The 27,910-nt window shown below is 31.0% G+C and overlaps 1 protein-coding gene across 1 annotated transcript; it reads left to right on the plus strand.

Moving 5' to 3' along the window:
- Positions 1 to 27,695, plus strand: LOC139514472 (adhesion G-protein coupled receptor D1-like). Its single transcript, XM_071303778.1, has 21 exons — positions 1 to 385; positions 1,404 to 1,538; positions 2,033 to 2,197; positions 2,472 to 2,893; positions 3,578 to 3,754; positions 4,233 to 4,310; positions 6,592 to 6,679; positions 7,310 to 7,414; positions 7,759 to 7,952; positions 8,688 to 8,731; positions 9,499 to 9,616; positions 10,554 to 10,657; positions 20,733 to 20,835; positions 21,536 to 21,762; positions 21,957 to 22,023; positions 23,731 to 23,816; positions 24,088 to 24,208; positions 24,840 to 24,881; positions 25,943 to 26,041; positions 26,620 to 26,668; positions 27,466 to 27,695. Exons 1-21 carry the CDS (start codon positions 370 to 372, stop codon positions 27,489 to 27,491), a joined length of 2,466 nt encoding a protein of 821 aa, XP_071159879.1. The 5' UTR covers positions 1 to 369; the 3' UTR covers positions 27,492 to 27,695.
- The last annotated feature ends 215 nt before the right edge of the window (positions 27,696 to 27,910 follow it).

Raw genomic sequence — 27,910 nt, forward strand, 5'->3', positions numbered from 1 at the left:
ATTTTGTAAAAGAAGAAGAAAATAATTGCGACATAGTGTTATATTGTTACAGGAGTAACCAAGATAAGAGGAAAGATTTACAAATAAATATCATCAAAGACAAATCCAATTGACTTTGATGATCACAATTCAAACAAACCTTTAGACAAATCGCATCTTATCATTTAATTTATGACATTTGAGACGCAGAACTGGCTATTTCGAATGTTATCATGCAATAATTATATTTGTATTTAATAGCATAACGGACACTGTCGGATACAGCATTTGCTGTTTTCCCACATAAACAAGATAAATGATTTTTCTTGGAAAGCGACATAATATTGAGTATTCTAAGACAGTGGAGTTGGATAGCCACAAACACACACGATGTTACAACCGAAAGGTAAAATATTCTTTTTTCTTCTTCTTTGTTTTAACTCTAAGTATAATAGTCATGTAACCTCGCTATTTTTTTTTAACTTTTAAAAATATTTTTTCGGTTATAACGCATTCGATTTTGTTTATACAAACCACACATTTTCTTCTTTTATTTTTTAACACTGGTGTATTCTTTACAAATACCTTCAAGATTGCACAAAATTGTAGTAAAACTAAATCAATTAAAATGAGTATGTAGAACTACTTATTCTGAAATTGTCATGATAGACTTTTAAGAGTTTCGTTTGGAAATTTGGAAAACGTTATGTTCATTGTTATTCTAATTAAATCTATACATTTTAGCTGCTTACATAAACTTTTATTTGTTGTTTATCAAACAAAATATATTTACCCTGCTTGTAGTTTTAAAAGTTATTAAATATGAAATGTAATGTACAGACTCCACAGAGAGGAAACGAGATCAGGCAATTATTTTTTAAATATTTTCGTACGCTTTGACCTACAAAAATACTGTATTTGAATCGAAATAATTTCTTCGTGTCATGTCATGCTCTATGCTCATTTTAACATGGGTAAGCATTATATTTGACATTATTTTACACCTCGCCAACGCTCAGTGTAAAATATCGACAAATATAATGCCTACCCATGTTAAAATGAGCATATATCTTGACATAAAGGAATAGTTCCTAATCTGAGTCGCACAAAATGAAGAGACATGTCATTTTGTCGAAAACGGCAAGGATAAGCTAAACATACATCGATACAATCTATCGTAATGGTTGTTGGATGAAGTGTGCAGTGTATTCTTCACGTACTGCACTTCTAAGTGTGAACAAGGAATAACACATTTACAATTGAGATACGACAGACAACCAATCTGTTTTTGTACGAGTTTGATTGTCAAATATCTGAAGCTTTAATTGTCAAATTGAAATGATATAGATGAGAAAATCATACAATATGGAATTTTATATGTTCATAGTTTATCTCACTTTGACGTACAGCTAATTTTCTTTCAGGGGAAATTATCTTAGGACTACTTCTGTTTTATTGTAAGATGATTTATCCTATACAGCTAACAACTGAGAGAATATTAACTTCTGAAGATACAACGACAAACGAGTCCAGATTATCCTCATCGAGTGAAGTCTCAGGTACAGTTGTTAAATGTGATCTGTTTCGCTATTTGTGGACATGTAGATTATACGTAACTGTCACTGTGTAATACGACTGAGCTAGCATTTGGTTGGGTTTTTTTTATTGTAAAGGACACATACACAGGCGTCTTTTAGGTTATTCTTTACCAGATATCCCTACATAGTTTTATTCATATTGTGTAAAAAATAAATCTGATTAATTACAATAATTTATGGACAACAAATGCTGTGTATTCAGCATCTTTCTATGAATATTTTTATATTTAATATTACCACCAGTTTAGTACATACAATGTTTTTATGAATATATAATGTGAGATAAACGAAGTGTAATTACAACGATGTAAAAGGAAGGCATATCTATGTCAAAATACGATGTGGACAAATATCTAGTAGATAATAAAATGTCTCCGAGTGTAAAATAGCTTGGAAAATACAATGATTTTCTGAACGATTTTGTCATCTAACTTTTAATTTACTTTTTTGACTAGATACACAAGAGCTGACAACAACTGGTTTTGTTACAACAGTTGACGTAGTAAAGACGTTTAACACATCTCCATTTGAGAGGACCATTACACATAACGATTCCATGTCAAACAGAATAGCGGCTGTTGGTGATGTAAAACACATAGGGTCTACAAAATTACCACCAGGTGAAAACAAATACTAGCAACCGTAACTCATGTGACCAAAACACTTATTAGAGAAACGATGGCGACAAGTAGAACATAATCCTAAACATAGCCCAGTTATACTTTTACAAAAAATAAATGTAATTTGAACGTAGTTATACATGGTATCTTGAGTTTACAAATGAACCGATTGAAACATTTTTATTTTAAAACTAACTCGTATTTTAGAATAAACTATTTTTTCTCCAGCCTGATTTTAAGTTTTTTTTTTATGTTTCTATGATTTATATTTAAGGTACTTCTATAGCTTCAGCCTCTATCAACATATCAACAGAAGAATGTGCAGGTTTTTGCAGGATTCTCCAGTATGTGATGAACCGAACAATAACACCAAGTACACCACAAACAACCAGTCCAACAACTAATACCACGACTGTATTAACTACAGCAGAAACTGATTATATTAGCAAAACATTACAATCGTATATCAGCAAAACAGCTGCCGTCACATTTCCCACAACAACAAAGCGCGTCGTTACATTTACGACAACGACAAAAACCTTTAAACCAACACCGGTTAACCTTGTTTCGATGACAACTGTTTCAAAAAGTACTTCACCATCGACGACCACTAACTTCTTGGACCTGTTGCTGCATGTAATAGATAAAAGCAACTTAAACATCTCGTTGACAGATATACAACCAACGCTTAAAAAAGTAAGTAAAATATATGTACTAATCAAGGTTATAAGCATTTAATTTACATTCAAACTATCACGCAACTAAATAAAAGTTACAATTTCAAATTAAAAAAAAATAAACAAGTACAGCATGAATGTTGTTACACGTTGTAGTTTTTAGTTCTATGCCTTATCAAAAAATTATAATTTTATGGATCGTATAATCTACAAAGTGTCTTTTCCATTGATATATAACTAGTGATATTTTGTGTTAAATTATATCATGTGTTGATACAGATTCGTAAAAAAAACCTGCTTTTAAATATAATTTACAATTCTATTTGGTTGAATGAAAGATTTGTATTGGTCACTGAAAATACGACCCCTCCCAAAGAGATAATGATATGTTATATGGTTATATTTATACATTAACTGTTTACAAAATTTTGAATTTTTGAAATACTAAGGCTTTTCTACTTCAGGCATAGATTACCTAAGCTGTATTTGGCAAAACTTTTAGGAAGTTTGGTACTCAATGCTCTTCAACTTCGTACTTTATTTGGCCTTTTAATTTCTTTTGGATTCGAGCGTCACTGATGAGTCTTTTGTAGACGAAACGCGCGTCTGACGTATATGCAAAATTTAGTCCTGGTATCTATGATGAGTTTATTTGCATTATGCTTCGGTCTTGTTATATACACATTGCTATTTTACATTTAAGGTTATTGATGAAGTGAATGCTCACAATAGTACTAACGTGGACATAGCCACTGTCAATTCTATTCTTACTCAGTTAGATATGCTGACGAATGGAACGACTCAGTTTGGAATCCCAGAATTGAGTAATATTCTACTCAATATATCCAAATGGAAAACTTCTAACACAGCAACAATTGAGGTACTTTGGTTATTTCAACATATACAAGCTTTTAAATTCTTATATGCTAAGTTTTTTTATTCATTGACAAACTTTAATATCAGGAAAAGATAATACTTTTTTTTAAATATCCTAAGCAAAGTTTTGAACTAATAATTTCAATAACTTGTAATAATGCACCCGTACTGAATATTGGCTGCTTCAATTTTCAACTTTGACATAGAACTGTGTTTCTAATGTACCTGTTCAAAGCATTACATATTTACATCAAAACACTCGCTCCACACTTGAAACGTAATAAAAAGGAATCACTTTTATCAACTCGATTGCAACTGAAAAAGATACAAGAGGTACTAGTTTCTCGTTGTCTCATTTCTCACTTCTATTTTCAAAATTACTTTTAGTTATAAATTTTTTTTGAAGAGAAAATAATTTTGAGTTAAGATCCATGAAAAAAATCTCCAAAAAAAATATTTGTATTTGTTTTTTCATTCTTTAGAAGAGTGCAAGTGTTATTTCAAATCTCATGGAAACAGTGAGCAACAATGCCAGTATAGCAACAGCAAGCGAAGAAACGGTAAAATTTATAATTCTTTGATACATCAATACATATAATAAAATTAACGGTACCAATTTTCTTGCACCAGATGCGCATTTCGACAATACATGTCTCTTCAGTGATGCTCGTGACCAAAATATTTGAAATCCAAAGCTTATATAAAAGATGAAGAGCTATAATCCAAAAGGTCCAAAAAGTATAGCCAAATCCGTGAAAGGAATCAGAGCTTTGCATGAGGGAGATACATTCCTTAATTTATAATAATTTCTATCATTTTGTAACAGTAAATTTTAATAACACAAAAAATCCGTATTTTCATGCCAGTACCGAAGTACTGGCTACTGGGGTGGTGATACCCTCGGGGACTAATAGTCCACCAGCAGAGGCATCGACCCAGTGGTAGTAATAAAATTAACGGTACCAATTTTCTTGCACCAGATGCGCATTTCGACAATACATGTCTCTTCAGTGATGCTCGTGGTCAAAATATTTGAAATCCAAAGCTTATATAAAAGATGAAGAGCTATAATCCAAAAGGTCCAAAAAGTATAGCCAAATCCGTGAAAGGAATCAGAGCTTTGCATGAGGGAGATACATTCCTTAATTCATAATAATTTCTATCATTTTGTAACAGTAAATTTTTATAACACAAAAAATCCGTATTTGCATGCCATACATATTTGGATAACACGAGGGTACTCAAATTGCAATATATTGTGCATGTGTTCACCTTTACTTGTATATGATCCAGATAATGGTTTCAATTATGGGTTTGGTTTGAAGGCTATCCTTATTTACAATGAAATCCCATCAATTTAATTTTGAATCCATATTGAATCATAGAAAAATGGTTTTGAACCAACTTCAAAACGATCCATGATATTGTAAAGAGGCGTACCCAAATTGCATCCAAGCTTACATTCGAATCCGTAAAAATTAAATGATTAGAACAATTTGAAATTGGTCAATACATACTAATTTTTTCATTGTTGCCTGTAACTTATCTTATTTGCTCATTTTATTTAAAGTTGACCTTTTATGGAGGATGCATGGCGGCGTTTCCGTAGATTTTACGTTTTCCAGTTTTCCTGTGAATACTTCGTCTGTTAATATATACTGTAAATATTATAGGTGCAATTTGTGTACTGTGAAACTATATACCATTGATAATGGAAAAAACTAAATGAGATGAAGTGGCTGGAAAAAAATAACCCAAATAATTAAGAATTATTATTCTTCGAAAAAGATATCTGCTTGAAATTAAACTTTCAAATCTAAAAACGAAAAAACTCTTCATGTTTTTGGCTAGGCTATGGAAAGACATGTTTACTGCACCTTATCCTCACTTAACGTGGGACAATGGTGCAACAGGTTAATATAAAACCAAATGGGTAAGTCAGTTAGAAAAGATTTGACTCATCAGACCGTTATTTAACACAAACACTAACCCGAGGGTATCACAAGCCCAGTAGTCAGCACTTTTTGTACTGACATGAATATTCATTGATATTGTTAGATTTATAAATTAACTGTTTACAAAATTTAGAATTTTTTGAAATAATAAGGCTTTTCTACCTCAGGCATAGATTACCTTAGCTGTATTTGGCAACACTTTTAGGAATTTTGGATCTCAATGCTGTTCAACTTTTTATTTGTCTATTTTCCTAAAAAAAATCCTATCTATGTTACTAAAACATGCGGAATGGGTTTTGCTCATGGTTGAAGTCCGTACGGTGACCTATAGTTTTTTTTTTTTTTAATGATAAGGCTTTTCTACCTCAGTCATAGATTATCTTAGCTGTATTTGGCAACACTTTTAGGAATTTTGGATCTCAATGCTCCTCAACTTTGTACTTTATTTGGCTTTTTTTTTTTTGGATTCGAGCGTCACTGATGAGTCTTTTGTAGACGAAACGCGCGTCTGGCGTATATACAAAAGTTAGTCCTGGTATCTATGATGAGTTTATTGATAACAATGTTTTAAATTCACACTTATCTTTTATATGTCTATTTTCCCAAAAAAAATCCTATCAATGTTACTAAAACATGCGGAATGGGTTTTGCTCATGGTTGAAGTCCGTACGGTGACCTATAGTTGTTTATGTGTCATTTTGGTCTCTTCTGGACAGTTGTTTCATTTGCGATCATTCCACATCTTTTTTTATATATAATATATACAGTAAGAAAAAGAATCTGTTTGTGAAATTTTTATTGGTCATACCTTAGACTTTAAACGAGCTAATTTTTATTTAGAAAATTACCGTTTCAATTTGATATATAACAACCTGTTTTATTTCAGAATGCAATGCAAAACATTTTATTGACGATGCAAAACATTGTTACATCATCCGTGACCACAGCCGTCTCTATTACATCATCAGCAGTTGGTAAGTGTCAACTATTTAACGGACCTTTAGATAGGTTGTTATAGATTTTTACATGACATTTTCCATAAATCTTCACTGGTATCAGACTGAGACTTTCATATTTTAAGTCAAATGGCGTAAAATGGCGAATGCTGTTCTTGACCGAGAGCTTATAAAAGGTTTAGTATTGAAAATGCTAGTATGTTCTATTCATTACATATTGTATTTATTGTATATCGTAAGTTAAATTCGGGGCACAATATGGGTATTTTAGTGCTAATATCGACACTGGCCACTAGTACAAGCAACCGACACTGACTCCCGGCTACTATTGGACATGAAAAAACGTATATATAAGTAAAACCGTGTGATAAATATTATCAGATTATAGGCTCTAGAGCCGAATGCTGATAATACATATGATATGAAAAATGATATGTTAGGATCTTTTTATCATATACTCCAAGAATGGAGAAAAATAATAATTAAATAATTCATCGTGGTTCTCAAGTATAAGCTTCAAAAGTAGATAGTTTTCGTTATTATAGTTTTGTAAGCAATACTGATATAGACATTGATTCAACATAATAAGTACATTTGTGGTTGTTATCTTTTCATCTATGAATAACAACTATTAACGTTTTTTAATAGATATATCAACTCGAACTGTTGAAGAAAACATAACATCAAGCTTTGAAGTCTTTACATCAGGTGGAAATATTGTTCTTTCTCATAAGTTGTTTATCAACAGAATAGGTAAGTATTATAATCCAAATTAATTAAACTTTTACACAAATTATTCAAAATAGTTTAAGTTGTCCATCGTATCAACCATAATCAAACCTCAAATTGAATATTACACGAGTTCCTGTTCATTTCTTGAAATCTAGCTATGAAATACTTTTTTTTCAAGGTTTTTAGGAGCGTAATGATTGTTTTTATACAAATATATGCAATCTAGTACATTCAGATCAATGATTTTTGTCTTTTTCTAGGTTCTCCAATATTTGGACACAATTTTCGAATGATCTATAATTTGTTATCAATTATATTGTTGACTATGATACAATAACTATAAATACATATATATTGTATTCTAGTTCGAATATCAACAGTTGTTTTTCAAGAGACACTTGGTGAGAAATTGGGAGGAAGTAACAATTTTGGAGGGGCAGAAGTCAGTAGTAATGTTGTTGCTGTGTCTCTAGAAGAATTGAATAACACATCTCCAAGTGCAATTGCAGTCAATGAAACAGGGGCTATAATTATCACATTACCTACAGAAATCAGAAGGGTAAGATAAAATAAAAGAATGCCATCTTTTAATCTGAAAATCAACACCCAGTTAAGGCTTCTAGCATATGCAAAACTTTTAACTGATATTCTCGGCAAGATAATTCTGGTATCTATTAGACATTGATTCCTGCAAATTTATGGATATAAAATATTTTGTTGAACTGTTTTTAAATTGCGGTTAAAACAGATTGAGCCTTTTTCTCATTGACATATTACAGTATTTCTGAAATTGTCATCAAATCCTGTGCTACTGACAAAGGACCGCGATGCTAAATTTGGTGTACTTGTATATAAATAAACTATAATTAGCACATTCTAGTGCAATTCTTATAATATAATATACTCTTTAACCTCGTAAATTGCTTTCAAACTGTTTTGATACAAAAGCCATTGATTATACTTGTGTGAACGAAACGCGTGTATGGATCACCAAATGTATTTACTTATCATCTTTGGTGAACTAATTATGAAATTATGAAACAATAAAAAACAATTTGTCGGTAAACACACAATAATTAGGTTGTGCAAAATGCTCACTTAAAATATTAAGTTTGAATAGTATTATAAAGACGTTTTCTTTTGTTTTTGATACACATATCTTTGTATTTATGTGTTTGTTCCGATATGCTATTTGATGATATTTACAAGTGTGATCTTTCAAAGAAAACATCCGCATATATTCTTCCTCCTAAGTTATTTCGCTTTGATGTATAATTTCAACTTTCTTTTTCAGAGGGAGAAAAGACGTATATGTACCTACTGGGATTTCAATCTAAAGTAAATTTGTTTTGTAAAGTAGACCTTCGTGCAATTTGTAGAATAAAACTGTAGCATACAAGTTCAAACAAAACGCCAACCTAACAGTTTGTAATATTACATAACAAAAACCAGTACTCAAGTATTTTTTAAACGAATAACTTGTTGATTTAACGAATAAGACTGATCAACGAGTTTGTACTTATAAGCAAAACGATGAATGCAAAATGTAGAACAGGATCAGTTTACCTCTTCCAGAGCAGTTGCGACTATACATAGAATTATTTAAAGGGGCGTTATGTTTCTCTTTCTAAAGTTTTAAGTGTTTTCTTTATTAATATTTTTTTTACTTTTTCATGAACAAATTGTTTCAATTTCAAAATTGGTCAATTTTTTTGATAGCCTTAAGGTTAGATAAGAGTGAATTACCAGTCTACTATTGCATGATGACTAACCATAATATACAAAAGAGAGGCAAAACATACCAAAAGGACATGATTGTTCAACATACTTGATCACGACGGGTTTCACATTAGAGTAGAAGTTACTTTGATCATCAGCATCCAGCGAAAGTGTCAGGCATGGATGAAATGATGTAGAAAAATAATGGTAATAGAAGCGACAAACAAATATTACATCTTTATCCGTAGACAATGACTATTCCTACAAAGCAGAGTACATTAGCCTATATGTAGATTGTCTTAACGTTTACGTTGCGATCGGATTCTATTGAACTAAAGTTCAAGGGTGTCGAAGTTCGATATTTTTTGTAAATATTTTTTTTGCAGAGGTTGGGCTTCTGACGTAGGAGTAATATTAGACAAGAATGATACCTATACAACCTGTATGTTTGACCATCTAACTAACTTTGCTGTACTTGTTATGTATTTTGATGATGAAAAGGAGGTACTTTTAAATTTTCTAATATAAAAAAAGAGATGTGGTTTGACTGCCAAAGAGACAACTCTCCACAAGAGACATAAAAGACACAGAAATTAACAACTATAGGTCACTGTACGGCGTTCAATAATGAGCAAAGCCCATACCGCATAGTCAGCTATAAAATGCCCGGAATAACAATGTTAAACAATTCAAACGAGAAAACTAACAGCCTAATTAATGTACAAAAATGAACGAAAAACAAATATATAACACATATGCAAACGACAACCACTGAAATAATGTTTACTTGTATTCAATGTTATCAAAATATCTCAGCAATAGTAAAACGAATGATCATCGTGATTTTTTTTAACTTGTTTCTGTAAATAAATATGTTTGTAAGCTTTTTTGTTATCGAAAAATAATCTTGTTTCTAAGACCATATTTCTAATCAGACTGAGTGTAAATTACAGATCATAGATTTGTCCGACCGATGCGCTATATTTCTGGATTAACCTTCATCAGACTTTGAAATATCTACATTAAGAGGTGATCGATTTTTGTGAACTTTTAATCCGCCAGATGTAATAAATTGTTAATTCATTTTCATCTTAAAAACGAATTCTACTGCTTGCGTTTATTGAGATCATTTCGTCACATAAATGATACAAACTGCATTTTTGAGCTTATTTCATCAAAGTTTTAAGTATATAAAAAATCAAATAACAACAAAAAAATGAAAATGTTCCAAATGACATATATTTCATTTTATTATTGAGCACATTAAAATGTAGTATTTAGTAGATGACTCCACAAAACAAGCAAAAGTAGAGTTTGATTACTGGCATATACTCTCCAGGATACCTACAATATTCTCGTCCGTAGTCGCATACAATTATATGAATTTAAACATAAAACGCATTAAAACCAAATTTGAACTGTCAAATATTAATATTTTTAGGTATCCATTAATCAAGAAAATATTCTCATGATTATGACAACAATTGGATGTAGCATATCAATAACATGCCTGGGGATGACCGTTGTAGCATTTGCATACTTAAAGTAGGTTTTGATTCTTTAAAAGTATATTTAACCTATTAATATTGTATAACACACGCCAGTTTGTTACGTTCTATTCGAATAACCATTATCGTGCAAGCATTTTTCATAAGGGTATCAATCAAATGGATAACAATACGTTAAAAGGAATAACTATTGTCATCTTAAGTAGACCTAACCTCATTATGATTCATCTGGCAATACACAATTGATGAGTAAATTAATAAATCGTCTCAGAAGCACTGTGCTCAGAAGTCGTTTTTTGCCCTGCAAGTAAGACATGATATATAAATAGTTATTAGAAGACATTTTAAAGTATAATTCTTTGCATCAAATAGATCTACAAATCTATGAAAAGGTATGCAGCACATTGAATTTGATCGAACGAGGTTAAAACCCTGACGGTAATAAAAATCTATATGATATCTACGAAAGCCGATAAGGCTCACCTATAATTCAGAATTCAACATTCAGAATTCAGCATTCAGAATTCAGAATTCGGAATTCAGAATTGGGAAATATTATTCTTTTTAATGTTATAAACTGAGTTATTATTGTAATAATTACTATTTGTTGTAAATTCAATAACTGTCTCCATATCATCTTCTCCTTCTTATACAAAGAAATCTGTTTATTTGTCCATGGCATGAGCTATAGAGGAGGGTTTGCTTTTCATTTCATCTTTGTGCGTTTACTGGTTTGAAACCGACTCTGGCAAGTATATGGTTCTAACTTCCACCCTCATAACCTTCCCATCATACACCCCTACGCTGTTTCTATTCCATGTCTTTTTAATCAATCAAAGAAAATACGTTATTTCAAACAAAAAGCGAATACACCGTTTAGCGTTAAAATTAAATATAGAATTACATAAAAACTTAAATAGAAGCTTTTTCATGATCGAAAGATAGTATCTCTGGCAAAACTTGATTATTTATGGGAAAATAGCAAGGCGAGACACGGATTCTAGCATTTTGCTAGCTTTGAATTAATCCTCACCGGTATGCTCTATCTCCACACTGTATAACATCCCTTTTTGCTATAATAAAACACCCATGCAACCACACTTCCCATATTGCATGATAGGACCCGACACATTATTAATTACATGTTTCGGCAGTTAAGCTTGGGATGGTAATTTTAAGATGCATTATTTGAATATAATCAACTATGAAAATTATTCATGTTTATATTGATATATTGATATTTTAATTCTTCTTTAATAGATCTAGTTATTATGATAGATCTGCCATCATCAGAGGTCCAACTGTCAATTTTATGTTAAAGTCTTTAACTTTGATCTACTAAGTATATATCCAATACTTTTATGTTTGCTATACGCAACTATTGGTGCTGTATTGAATATTTGTACACAGTCTTCGTCGAACTGTAATAAATGTCAGTGTTTCATTATACGTTTCTTTATTTTACGTATACATGGATTGTATTTAGTTGTTAAAGCTTCTCTTTAGATTTGTTTTGTTGTAATAAATCAGTACGGACAATTGATAAAGCATCAGTAATACTATCATTTATTTCCACGTTATCATAACCCCTATCTAATAATTTCACTTTTAGTTTATTAGTTTGTCTGGTCACTTGTATTTCTAATTTGCCGTATTGCTTCGTCTTTAATATATCCTCTGCATACATGCTGTGAGTGACAGCTATTTGATTTTCTGTGCAGAAACAGATAAGAATTTGATTCTTTAGAATGTATTTCGAGGTCAAGAATGCCATATGTTGTAAATCTTTGACCTTTAATTACATCAACATCCAAGAACGACATTTTATCGTTTTTTATTTCATAGGTGAACTTCAATAAGTGGTTATAATTATTTGCTAGACGAAAAAAATCTATAATTTCATCCGATGTTCCATCATATACTATGAATCCATCGTCTCTATATCTGCCATGATAGAATATTTTGTTTTTATATTGAAATGCAGAAATATTATTTGATTCATTATTTCGAACATAAGTATGTCACAGATTTCCTCACGTCGTCGATACAGCTTTAGCTTTTTCAATATTCTTTTTAAAGTTGCTAAAATTATCGACACATTATGACCGAGCGACATAGCTGATAATATCTCCAAATTTGTATAGCTTCTTGCAAAATATGACGTCACAATATCAAAACAGTGATTCATGCTTATTAAGTATTGGGTGGTCATCTTCAAACACTGCTTCTTCTGCTATAAGTAGAGAGGCAATCACAAGCTGAAATGATAAGAAGTATAAAAAATAAATGCATTATTCTAATGCAACGTTTCTTTTAAAGTTTTTTATTGGATATTGACCTGCATCTTATGCACGGTTAACGTTGAAAACATCATCGCACAAGTCGTCGCTCTCTGAATAAGCGTCATATTAAAAGGGTGGTTATGCCCTTCGCCGTCAGCCGTCCAACGGTAATTTTTGGCTACCGTTAGCGTCAAATTGGTTAAGATCTTACCGTGATTAGTCAAAATATCCTTATCGTGATTCGTCGAAGTCTCAAATAATTATCGTTACCGTCATTTTTGGAGAAAAAAAATAACGTGATTCGTCAAATCATCTGATTTTTTTATCGTCTAAAAGAAAGTGTACATTTTATCGTCATGCACTACACATTATTATTTAACGTCATTTGGCAAGAATTATTAACGTTGTACGTCATGAAGGTACCCCCATTATTACCCTCTATTAAGGATAAAGGAATATACAATTATCTTTACCAAGTTAATTCCTTCATATACACAAGCACGTACACTGGAACAATCGTGATAATTGTCCAGTCAACGTTTTACACTTTGCCTATACAGGAGAACTTAAGAGGCTCAGAAGAGGATTGTATTAATTGAAACTTAATTTTTCTGAATGGATTTACTGCTTGTGACTTTAAATGTCGAAACAATATAAATAAAATTAATATAAACTATTAATTATCACTATTTCTACCTATATCATATTTATTATTCTTATTACTATTATCAGTATTCTTATTTTCTATCTTAATGCTAAAAATATAAATTAAAATGAATACTTACGAATCGGCGTGACATCTTTTGGACATCAAATACACAAATCACAAACACAAAACACTTGATAATTAGCAGATTTCGAATGCATTAAGCTTGTGCTAATTAATTTCCACAGCAGGGGATGTTATAAACACATGTTGACAGATAGAAATATTCAGCGTATGGATTGTACGATTACAGAATGATAGTTTTAGATACGAGTCCGTTATAAGAGAGAAGACGTTATTAAAATCAAAATATATTTTATTGGCGAAGTAAGATCATGGCTTCTGTCGGTTACCAACCCACAAACAAAGGGTCTTTGGGCAACCGTAAATTAGATGCAAATAAAATAGATAAATAAAATTCAAAATTCCAATAAAAACTAAAATGAAATAAAATTTTTGAAATAATGGGATGCTGACTTGAACCCTGGCAACAGATGTCCAAAATCAACACGAGAAACTACGTTTGAGGTGGAAATGAAGATAACATGGATTAATGTTCTAAATTAAATAATAATACAGTGATAAATCAAGTTCATCGGTACTGGTGCAGCCTATAAAGTCCGACCTAGTGATGAACTCTGCTAAAAGACTATCATAACATTATTTATCGGTACACTATGACTGTTAATCCGTTATCACTCATCAGATGGACGTCATACTGTGGTTAATTGTGTTTATAGACTGGTGAAGAGTTGTAAATCCAGGAGCCGTGACAGGAGTTCTATGTTGAGGTTAAAAACAAGCAGAAATCTGTAAAATAAGACATAAAACAGCAGTATCGAAAAAATAAAAGAGGAGGGTTGGGTGGGTTTACATTAATTATGTGTACAATAAACTCAACAATCTGACCTTAGATAAATTCAGTTACTTCCTAGCAGACCGTGCATTCAACATATTGTGAGGAGTGCTTTAGCTGTTAAAATTGATATGCCGTGTAATCGAATTAAGACATGCGCGTTACATTGACCTGTGCATGAACTGTCGCAAGTCTTGCCTTCCTCTGATAACGCGATTTAACGGTCAAGCCCTTTAAATCGAATTATAAGAGAGAAGACGTTATTAAAATCAAAATATATTTTATTGGCGAAGTAAGATCATGGCTTCTGTCGGTTACCAACCCACAAACAAAGGGTCTTTGGGCAACCGTAAATTAGATGCAAATAAAATAGATAAATAAAATTCAAAATTCCAATAAAAACTAAAATGAAATAAAATTTTTGAAATAATGGGATGCTGACTTGAACCCTGGCAACAGATGTCCAAAATCAACACGAGAAACTACGTTTGAGGTGGAAATGAAGATAACATGGATTAATGTTCTAAATTAAATAATAATACAGTGATAAATCAAGTTCATCGGTACTGGTGCAGCCTATAAAGTCCGCCACTAAACAAATTCAAAAACATTAATTTCATAAAGGATGTTTTGGAACTTGTTACCGCCAACCAGTACCATACAATGAGAGTCGATATTACAGATAACTCTGATTGTAATATTGTAATAACAAGAATCTGACCGCAGTAACTACTAGCTAACAGATTCCCGAAGCCAATGACCTACTTCGCCGTTTGATGGTCAATAAATGGATGTAAATTGATAATAGCATAACTGGATAATAAATAAAAATGAAAATGGATAATAGATGAAAATAGATAACAGCATAACTGAAGTTGTAACTTGTATAAAATTAGATAACTTTCAATACTGACAAATAAATATTCCTTCTCACTGTAGTTTGGTTCAATCACTTATTTGGAATCTTGTTCTTGTATTGCAATCGTGGTAACATTGGAACCAAGCAAATTTGACTAATGTAACAAATCTTGGAGAAAATCAATATCGCTTATAAGTTAAGTCCTATCGTATTGAGCGCTTTGTCCGATGTCATGTCCATTTAAGTGGATTACTTAATATTGCGGGCCCTTCGAGAATGAGCATACGATAAGTTTATCTCTATACTTAAAGTGCCTCATAACACTTTGACCTTGCTAACAAATTGTGATACGAAAATGTATAAGAGAACACAACCATAAGTAACTACAATCTTCCGAGCACGAACGAAGTCATTTTGGTGATTGAAAAACCCACTATCCAAGCACGCTTTTGGAAACATGAAATATCTTAAATTGACAATCAATCAAAATCAGCTCCAGATTGGTAATATACAATATAGAAAAATAATTAAAATTGATATGATAACAGATGGAGATATTTGACTAGCCAACTGTTATGTTTGTAATCAGATATATGGTTAATACTTTTTATATTACCAATGACTGAATTCTATTTTTACCATCAGAAAATATAAAAACTAAAAGATCTGACATGAATGTCAATGAGGCAACTATTTGCCTAAAACTTAATAGCGTGGGCGTAAACAGCTATAGGCCACCATACAGCCTTCAGCATTGAACATAGTCCATACAGTATAATAGCAATAAAAGGCCCCGGCAACAATTCAAACAAGAAAACAAGGCCATATTTAAATATAAATCAATTTAAACGTAAAACAAGTATAATAGACTGCGACAAACAACAAGTTTGTGAGAACTAAGCCCTCTCGTAACCAGGGACAGTGGTTAACAACACAAAATAAAACAAAGTTGAGGTAGGTTTGACTCATCAGATCGACACAACTAACGAATAGACTAAAGACACCAAGTACCCACCTAAGAGTATTCGCAGTTACTGAAAGCTTGAAACTAGTAAATGAATCGTGTTTCCCAGACAAAAACTTTTTAAACTGAGGTGCAGTTAAGACCCCCAAAAATTTGACTCTAAAAATAGCCGATGGAATATTTGCCGTCTTATGGCGCTCGTCAATACGGCATTAAAACTGGTATCGTGTAACATTTTATTGTATTTGTTTAATTTTGTTTTTGTTTTTGTTTTTTTGAGTTTTGTTTTTGTTTTTTGTTTTGTTTTGTTTTGTTTTTGTTTTTGTTTTTGTTTTTGTTTTTTGTTTTGTTTTGTTTTTGTTTTATTGCATATCATGAGTATGGCGTTCGACAACAATTATTATCCCAAATCATTTATGACTGCTTCAAAAAACGAATATTCTCTAATATACGTATATACATAAAATTCCATGTATAACTGTTCACAATATTTAACCCAATTGCGTTGTTTCTCTTTCAGATAACAAAATCGTACTAATTAGCAGTTTTATAGTCTGAGATATACGCTACTATTAAATCTAAACCACAAAAGCAATAAAATTAATTCATCGCCTAACTTATTTGAACTTTTCTTGACCTCTGTAATGATATAAATAAGATTTAAGAAAACCATTAACCCAGACAATAACTCGCTTTCAGATGTAAATTTATATCAGCAAATTTTCAGACGATAATTTTATCAAAGATCTACACATCTGGTAATAAAGTTTGTAAACGTAACTTGCAGAAGTGTATAATATTTCTTATCTATTCGTTATTAATGGTAATTAAAAGATTGTAATTGCCAGTGAGACAACTATCCACTAAAGTACAAATGAAGTAAATGTAAGCAAATATATGCAACCGTATGGCTTTCAACAATGAGAAAAACTCATACCGTATAGTCTGCTATTAGAGGCCCCGACATGAAAAATATAAAACAATTCAATTGAGAAAACTAACGGCCTAATTTATAACAAAACAGTTTACGAAAAACAAATATGACAGACATAAACCAACGATGCCTTTTTCCAAGTATAGTAGTAAAACTATCTTGCCTTGCTGATCAATTTTCTAAAATTTAGGACTAATGGAAACATTGTTATCTGTAAAACGAATATCATTTGAATGCGCAAGTGGATTGATAGCTACTAGTTCCACTCATGAAAAATCCAATAAAGCTAGTTTAAACAAACCCCGAAAAATAAAGATTCGTTACTTGAACGGCAAACAGATGGCAATAATATTTCAGTTTATGTAAATATTTGATAGTTATAGCAATCTTGAAAATCAAAATTTGATTATCTTGTCCATTACATGTAGCATTTTATTTTTCTGGGCACGATTAAAACGTGCGCAAAAAAACTGTGTGAGTAATGACGGTTTATCCTAGTGCAAGACCTTAGTTTGATCACAATATTTATACATAATACAGACAGGGTATGAATGATTTGTTGTGATCATGGAACATGAATAATAGCCATAGATCTAAATCAACTGGTCCCCAATTACAAGACTGTGAAATAGCTTCTTTAACCGAAACAGCTCGTTTCCAACTTATGACCTGAACCCTGCTAGCTCCAAGACTTATTTGCTCATATACTGGATGAGTTCTCTTGCCTACTTCAAATTGGTTGTTAAATAAATATCCAATATAAAAATGCATCAGTTTACCTACTGATATCATCGGTATTTACCGTTGATGAATTTTTATATAGCTGCGAGATACCATTTTTTTTTATATTATATATATATACTTCGCACAAATAGTGCAGAACTAGTTTCTGAAATTACTGAAATGGTTCTCTCTTTTATAAAGATGACATATGAAAATAAATCAAATTTAGGTAAACTTGTGGTGAGAATGATATAATTAGAATAATTGTAAAAATTCCTTCGTGATATGTACACATACTAAAAATGCTCTGAATATAAAATTACTTGCGGGACTATACCTTCGCAGTGTAATTATAAAATAAATCAGTGTTGAAATGTTTTCAAATCGGGATGAGATATATAGATAAGAAACCAATTATAAATAAATCAATCATATTCTTATTCTTATTCGTGGTATGTTCTTTCATAGTAAAAGCAATCCGGATCAATATAGTATTCGCCATTTTTAAATCGTTTTCCTTATTATGCTCGAAATGCTACTACTGAAATCATTGTTAAAGCTAAAAATGTCATGTACTGAAATAGCTACATTAAAATTAAAGAATAAAATATGTACCTGTTTTATTACTGTATTTAGATAAGGCATACTGCCACTTCTCTAACTAACATACATATAGATAATCCTGCTGATGAATGAAATAATCCTGCATAACAAATTTTCAGTTTCTGTTTCAGATGCGTAGCTATTTTGACATCACATGTGGCTAAAGCAGTTTTCTTTACCCCAATTATAACACCTCTGTCAACGCCTTTTCTACTCAGACATCATAAACCTCCAATAAATGTCATTATGAACAAATATAATTAAAATAATATATATTTTATACACTAAATAAATATCAAAATGTGTGCAATGCAATTTGGATAACCGAAAAAACAATCGGTTATAAAGACATTACTTCAAAATATGAATGAATATTATTTGAAAATAAATATTATAATATATATCAGAGACATATTGTATTATATGTCTCTGTATAGTATTTGCAACGCAATTTGGTTGACCTAAAAATAATCGGTTATAAAGACATCACTGTAGCTGCCAAACATTTTATCAACTAATTTCTTTTAACGAAGGCTCAACTTTGAAATATATTTACGATTTGCTGCTGTCCTAAACACACTAAAGAACAATAAATGGTACCATAAATTAATTAAATGCATTTGATGGTGTTAATGTCTCACAAGGCAACCCCATTGTTATATAATATTTAACATACCTGATAATGGAACAATACCATTTTAATCTGCATTACGAAATGTAAATTGAATAGAAATACCTGGAATCTAGTTTTCAATTTTAATACCTCAATAAAAAGATACAAAAATATTAATGCAACTGGAATTAAAAACTATGTGAATCAAATATTTATTATACAATCCAGCATAAATTAAAATAAATTCGCTCGTATTATAATAACTTTAGTCAAAGATTTGTATACTATATATAAATCATTGCTTTAGTAAATTGTCCACTAATGTATAAATTATCAAGTTGAATGTGACCGATTTTAAATTAATTAATCAATAATATGTTGAAATTGAAAAATTAATAAGATAAGTATTTACATTAATTATGCGTACAATAAACTCAACAATCTGACCTTAGATAAATTCAGTTACTTCCTAGCAGACCGTGCATTCAACATATTGTGAGGAGTGCTTTAGCTGTTAAAATTGATATGCCGTGTAATCGAATTAAGACATGCGCGTTACATTGACCTGTGCATGAACTGTCGCAAGTCTTGCCTTCCTCTGATAACGCGATTTAACGGTCAAGCCCTTTAAATCGAAATAAAGTGATGATTGATTTTAGGTCAGTACTGTAAAGATGTAATTATCTGACACGCATCTGTTGGTTTTACAGTGAACATGTCCACCTGCATGCTCAGCAATAGTGAAGAAGAACCGATTAATTTGATGTTAAACGGTTGTTTGCTTCTTTTTTTCCGAACTGGATACATTCGTGGATGGGGTCTGGTGGGAATGGGTGGTATTCATATTATCGTGTAATAGACATGTTCTGAGGGAGTTAATGGACGAAAAGGGATGAACACACAGATATGACGAAAAGCAACCCCGCCTTCTATAGATTATTGACAAAAAAAACTATTTATATAAGGTGGAATAGTTAACAGGCATATAATGTTCATATCACAATTGCAACATATATCAATTATTACAATATGTATGTTATAACATTTGATAAAAAATGATTTCCGAATTCTGAATTCCGAATTCTGAATGCTGAATTCTGTATTTAAGGTGAGCCTTCTCGGCTTTCGTAGATATCCTTAATATCATAAACTTTAAAATATATCATCGATGTCGTCGTCTATCATCTCCTTGTTTCAATAGCAATATTATGTGTATCACCAGTTGAACTTCCTTGCTTATCATTATCCGTCTTTTAGTATTTTTGCGTTGTCCAATTATTTTATACTATGGAGAATTGGCTATTTTCTCTTGTTAATGTAACGTTGGAGGTATATTAACTAATGTTTAATTCCCCTGGTACAATCCTTATATTTTTATTATAGAATTTTCAATTTCTTTAATTAAAAAAATATCGAACAAATATGACACCTGGTATAGCACTGTATATATTTCATTACTGGTCGAATATCTATAGAATCGTCATAACAGATACACATTTTTTTCTTCGGGGTGAAATACCTGTCTGTTCTTTATTAATGACTTTAATTTTCATCGTACATTCCTTTTTTTAGACTTATGTGCAAAGAGACTATTCTTATTCACGGAAACTTATCTATTGCATTACTGATTGGACAGCTGGTCATGGTAGCATCCAACGATGCTATTGAAAATACGGTATATACTTTTTAAACAATTTTGGTGTCTACACGCATATTATATGGCATAACAAAAGTTGCATGTAAAATATGTATATTATCTTAAACCGTTCTTAGCAAATGAAGGCTGTTGATTTACTTGTAAGATTCTTGCTAAATATAAAAATTATGAAACGTAATATGATTGTAAATCATACTCAATGAGACAACTATATAACAGTAGTCAGCTATACAGTCAACACAATTATATATGTTCATATTAAAGATAGGATGTGGGACCATATCTTTTCGTAACTGTATCTCAATGCATATAAGTTTTTTATATAAAACACAAAAAAATACCGATGCTAGTACCGATATAAGCAATCTTCAAAGATCCCACCAGAATCTTTGATTTTTTTTATGTATCGAACCTTACTTTAAGGCTATATAATATAAGGCAACATATTAAAGGATTGGAAGTCAATCTTACAGGAGAAATAATATTGACCAAAACTTTTAAAGATACTATAGACAGTTGTTTGGTTCAGCAAATTAAAAAATAAAATATCGAACTCAAAGAAAAGGTCAAATCAAAAAGTTCGTTATATAATGGCAATATCAAAAGCTCAAACACATTAAACGAATTGAAAACTGATTTGCATGTTTAAATAAAGACCACAAATAATGGCAAGTTACAAGTTGTATATTTTCTAATGTATGTTCTTATTTTTAATCAGGTTGCGTGTAAGGTGGTTGCAATGGTTATGCATTACTTTTTCTTGTCTTCTTTCTCGTGGATGATGGTGGAGGGAATTGCATTATATCTTTCCTGTACACGAGGCTTATATAATCAAGGAAACAAGAGAATGAAATATTGCGCTGTTGGCTGGGGATTTCCTCTTCTGATCGTAATTGTGTCTATTGGTGCAGAATTCCCAAACTATGGCACAGGCGAACGACATAGGTATCAAATTTAGTGTATTTTTTATGTTATATTTTGTTAGCCTTTTAAATAAAACCATAATTTTCGATCATTTTCATAAGATATTTACACACAATATATTTTTTATTTAACAATGACCAAACATGAGAAACATACTAATATGGTAACTTCTATCGTAAACACAGTTCCAGTAATTCACTACTGTTATCTTTCAGTTGTTGGTTATCTACAGATGATGGATTGATATGGGCTTTCATGGGACCAATGCTTATAATAATCATGGTATGATATCTTTATTGTTTAATTGACAGAAACTCTTTTTAATTTACTTTTATGAATCTCACATGAAATAATCTACAGGGATAACTCAGGATCCAAAATCTGTATAGCAATGGCATAAAACCTAAATAAGTGATAATGTAGTAAGCTATCCGTAAAGTTTATTAGTTTTGGGGCATAAGTACATGTCTTACATAGACACATGTTGTAGGTGTATCTTGTTTACTGGTTAAGCCAGTTAATTTCACCATTTTTTGCATTAAGAAATCCCTGTTCCAAGATAGGAATATGGTATTTGTTTTGCATTTGTTTGCTGTGTCTCGGCTGTATATGTGCATTTGATATTGAATTTTCCGTGAGGAATTTTCCTCTGAGTTCGATATTTTTGTTATTGTACTCTATGTCAGAACATTTTTTTTTTTTTTTTTTCTTATTCTGAAATTTGTTTTTCCTATAATAGTTATCAAAGGTACCATGATTATAATTTAGTACGCCAGACGCATTGTTCGTCTATAAAATTTGGAGTCCGCCTTTATTTTTTTTTTAAATTTCCTTAATGGGCCTTTTTTCTGCCTGATTGTCCCGTATCATGTGCCTATATTTTAAAAGTTATCGTTGGTTTGTGTTGATCATATTTGTTTTTTTGAATATTTATTTGTACATAAATCAGGCCGTTGGTTTACATTTTGTCATATCGCCCACCTTACGATATAGATGTTTAATATGGTGAAAGACTGTATGATGAACTATAGTTGCTTTTAAAAAAAATGTTAGTAATTTGGACTCTGAGGTAAAGTTGTTGCGTTGGCAATCGTAGCATATATTTTTATTTTCAAATGTATGATAAGATACATGATATACCTACGCATGTCATACAAGTGATACGCAAATGCAATAGACTTGTGTTTCTGGTAAGTTACTTCTAATGCAATCTTAATTATTCTCTTAGTATCTTTATATTTGATTCAATTGAGACCTATTATGATATGTCCATCCTTTGAATTGTGTATGTGACAAGTGAAGATGGTACTCACAAAGATAACAAGAACTATCAAATACTTTGGACAGACAGACAGACCAAAACGACACCTGACTGCTATGCAAAAAAATACTTTCTGGTCATGTGGTTTGTAAATACCTGTCATTGGTATTTGTAAATTTGTCGTGTTTAAGATGTAACACCACTAATTCGGGCCAGGTTAGAAAGAACATACCAGAAAGTAGTAAATATTGAAAACAAAAGTCCCTTTTTTGTCACCCATGCACATGGGTGCTACTTTAAAAATATGTAGAACATTTTTGTAATTTTGGTTTCAAATGATGAACGTAAGACTGCTGATCATTGCAGAAACTTTTCGACTAATACAATTAAATAATATAAAAAAAATGCATGACATTTTAAAAAGAGGGTACATTGTGCCTTTTTCTATTACCTAAAGAACCTGTTTTAGTACTTCCTAAGTTCCGGGAACCAGTACGCTTTTGTATGCAATTAAAATTATGGTGATTTTGTCCTTTGTCAGCACAGTACACACTCTTCATTGCTTTGACATTAAAAGGATATCACATTTTTAAACTTAAAAACGACAAAAGAGCTACATGTTTGAATACTTGAAATTAAAAATGGTAACATAGAAAGTAGCTGGGACAAAAAAGTGGTGTACGACTTTTAGAGAAAAGAATTTAATAATGGTTTATTTTCTTTTACAGTTCAACATGTTTGTGCTAGGATTGGTAGTGAAAGTTTTTCTTTCACTGCAAACTATTTCAACCAAATCGGAAACTGCTAAAATAAGGTACGTGCAATTTTACTATTCGATTTAGAAAGGAAATATAACAACATCTTTTAATTAAGTAAATATATACTTGATCTACATATTCAATATTTTTCGCTTGTTGCAATTCGGAAATACCTATACAGCATTTTGAAATCAAAACAATTAAGCCCCCTTGTGGTCATTGCATAACGACACATGCATTGTACATGCTTGAATTAGTTTGATATATATGTAATTTTGTACCAACAATATGGTTGTTTATAAAGTTTTACAATTTAATTTGTTTTAGAGCCAGTATAAGGGCAATGGTGTTTTTGCTGCCTCTATTAGGTATAACCTGGTTGTTAGGTATCCTTGTTCCACTTCATGCGACTTTTCACTATTTGTTTGTTGTTGGAAACTCCCTACAGGTAGGTCAGTTTGTCCTATTTGAGATTCATTCTTCAGTATTGTTATACTACAAACAACACACTTAAAACACTGAAACACATGACATCAAACTGATGAATCGTTTAGAGAAAAGCGTATGAGGTGTAATAAATTAAAAGTCTGGTGACTTTGAAACGTCTTGTACACAGAAAACATTTAAAATATATGTTACTGACGTGAAAGTAAGACAAAAGTATCTAGATTCCGTGGAATTTATGATATTTGGACCGAAGTTTTGTTTATGATCTAAAGATATTACATAGAGCAAAATCATGTTAACAATTATTTTTATTTCAACTTCTACTTTTGTTGAAGTTATCATTTAGATACAGAATTTTTATAAAACTTGGATAGAAGCTAATCTCCAAGAATTAAAAAAAAAACACTTCTAAATCAAAAGTTTTTAATTTTTTTCTAAATCTGTATTTTACCATCAAATGGACTCGAGCTAACTTTTTATAGTCACCTTTCATTTTTACACTGACATCATTAGAATACTAATCAGTATAGATTTTAACTCTCAATTTTTTGAAAGAAAGAATAAAATAATATGCAAATACTAATATTACCAGTATGCATTATTCTGAATGATATTTCACGAATATTTTATAGGGAATGATGATATTTTTCCTTCACTGTATCTGTAACGATGAAGTAAGTATTACATAAATATCAAGACACTCATTCAATCTTTTAAATCCATGTATCTTTACTTTCATGATGAAGGTAAATCATTTCATCACTATTCAGTATAGAATTGCTTTAATATATATATATATATGTACCTTTTACTCTAATGGTAATGATTACTATTTGTCACTCCTTAAGTCTCGAAGAGTAACTTAAGTATTTTTTTTTGTTTTGATATCCTTAAATGTTTTGTATATCTTGGTTTTTTTTCATGGAGATTAACGTCGAGTGTTCATTACAAACGGAAATTTAAAAAAAACGCACATGCTTTGTCCAAAGAGGTGTTTATTGTTGATATGGTAGTTTTATTGCAGTTCATTGTTTAGGATAGCATGTGTTTACTCAGTAATCCGAGCATTCGTTTGTATTACCTGTGTATAAGGTATTGGTTCTTTTTTTAAACTTTTTGGTTATGGACACCACTCTACAACATTGGAAGGGGTAACAAAATCATAAATCAAATTGAGTTTTTAAATATTTTTTAACATTCTATAATACGCAATTTTTTAACACCACGATTCTTTGTCTTCGTCGTTACTGGTATAGAAGATACTTACATTTAATGAGAGATGGGTTATAACAAAGGGATATTCAAACTCGACGCAATGATTAAAAGCGAAAAACGACAAACTAATAGTCTTCATAACCCAACAAAAACATCTTAAAATAAGAAACACGAACATCAAAAATACCAGAGGAGCTCCAGATGAGTACAGACCTCATGATCCAACTGTTGCATCAATAAGACGAATCAATAAAGATTTCAGTACATAACTTATATTTTAATAAGTGTTTCTTTATCTTGGTATGGCCTGTTAAAGTTGAAGGTTTTCTGTAGTAATTGTGAACATCTACAATCATATAGTTTATGTATTCAATGGATTCATGAGTTTAATTAAAAATTGAAATTGTGTAGGATAAAAATGTATGCATTTAAAGCAAACACCAAAAACAGCAATACCATAAATAACGCGATAATGTTTAATTCTTTCGTTTTGCTATAATATTTCATCATATGTTTGTAGATCAGAAAGAAATTTCTAGAGAAAAAGAAAAGACTCAGTTCGACTCAAAGAACATTTGCTGACCCTGATATGACAGTCATAGTTAAAAGAAATAAAATGGTTGGTTATCACACTGACTTATCTAAAGCTTTCATTTGAAAACAATGTAGTTTCGTAATGCACCTTTCAAAAATGAGAATTTTTTTCAGTTACTTTAGTACCAGGGTAAGTATTGCTTTAGTACTGTACAATATTACGCCTATATTGTACAAAACTATTTTGAAAACCTTCTTTTCGTAAGCGAGTTTAAATCTTCATACGATTATTTGTCTTTCAGACACAAATAACACTAGAGATACGCTTGAAGTCCAGCTGTAGATTGCGAAGTTAAAATTATTGTTTTTATATTTAGCTTCTTATACTTTTTGTCTCAAAAGTCTATTTGTGGTGTGTTCTGATAATGACATATTGCTTTTAAGTTCGGTATAACGGTGTTATTCACTAAAATACTAGTACAGATATTTAGTATGATTTACTGTGAGACGCCCATCTACAAGAAACATGTTCAACTTGATTAAGCATAGAGTAAATTAATTTGTATCAATACTAATTACTTAATAAATATTGAACCTAAAATATAAACAATTTTATCCCAAGAGATATTTTACTGGTAAAATGCAAAACATATTTTGTTTCAGAAGAACATGTTTTCGGATGTTCAGTTGGAGATTCAGAATGCGCCAAGAGGTAAACCGTTTATAAGTATTTTATATAAAAAAAATCCCTTAACAAATATTTGTTTAAATAAATGCATTTAGATTGTTTGTCTAAAATATTCGTAGTCTGCATGTAAAGTATAGGTACATTTTGAAAAATCATTGCAAATTATTGTGAATGCTTAACAGATGAGGAACTCATTTTATGTTTTGAGGATGAAATAACGAATTGTACCTCCAGTTAAAATACTAAATATTGTAGTCATTAACACTGTTAATAAAACTAGACTGGTGTCTACAATATAAAAAGAAGATGTGATATGATTGCCAATGAGACAACTCTCCACAAGAGACTAAATGACGCAATAACTAATAACTGTAGGTCACCTTACGGCATTTAACAACGAACAAAATCCTTACTGCATAGTCAGCTATAAATGATCCTTAAAGGACAAATGTTAAACTATTCAAACGAGAAACCTAACGGCCTAATTCATGTTTAAAAAAATGAACGAAAAACAAACATGTAACGCAGCAACAAACGATATTCACTGACAAATTATATTGTATTACTACACATAATTGATTATTGGTTGAAAATCTACACTATTTCTAGCTAACATTTCATTGAAATGCTTAAATAATCAATATATCTGAAAATATTTCAATAAAGGTGACATTAAATAAAATAGCTGCTGCAAAACGCATCTAATTTTAGTGGATTATTAAACACAAAACAAAATATGATAATATGTGTTAAACTCTATCATACCAAACCATACGCAAAACTTGTCAAACGTAATTTTATAGTTGTTGATATGTTTACAGATCACAAGTATGCTTGGGTATCGTAAAAGCTGACTGTCCATCTAATATGCTATGGTATAAAAGCTGTGCAAATAAATTCTGCTTTTGTTTCTTATCAATTACTCAATTATGCGTCAACGGTGGTTAAAAAGATGACAAACGTTTTTAGACTTTGCTTTATTTTCTGTTGTTAATCGCACTGTATAAACTGTATCGCTATAGCAATAAAATATCGATAGCCAAAAGTAATAATTGAGTGATGTGTACTGATTAAAAGCGAGCAATATCTGTACTAATGGCTTGAGACCTAGAACTATTATTTTTGAAGTCTTGTATTAGTTTGTTACAGATGTTTCTATAACTATCGTTTTTTTTTTTTAGTTTGTTTCCAATATTGTGCAAGGTGACGTACATTAAACGATCATCCATTTAGAAAGCATATCAATGCAACTGAAGTTTGGGGGAA

The sequence above is a fragment of the Mytilus edulis genome, chromosome 3 (genome assembly GCF_963676685.1).
Source record: "Mytilus edulis chromosome 3, xbMytEdul2.2, whole genome shotgun sequence".
In the NCBI taxonomy this organism is placed as follows: Eukaryota; Metazoa; Mollusca; class Bivalvia; order Mytilida; family Mytilidae; genus Mytilus; species Mytilus edulis.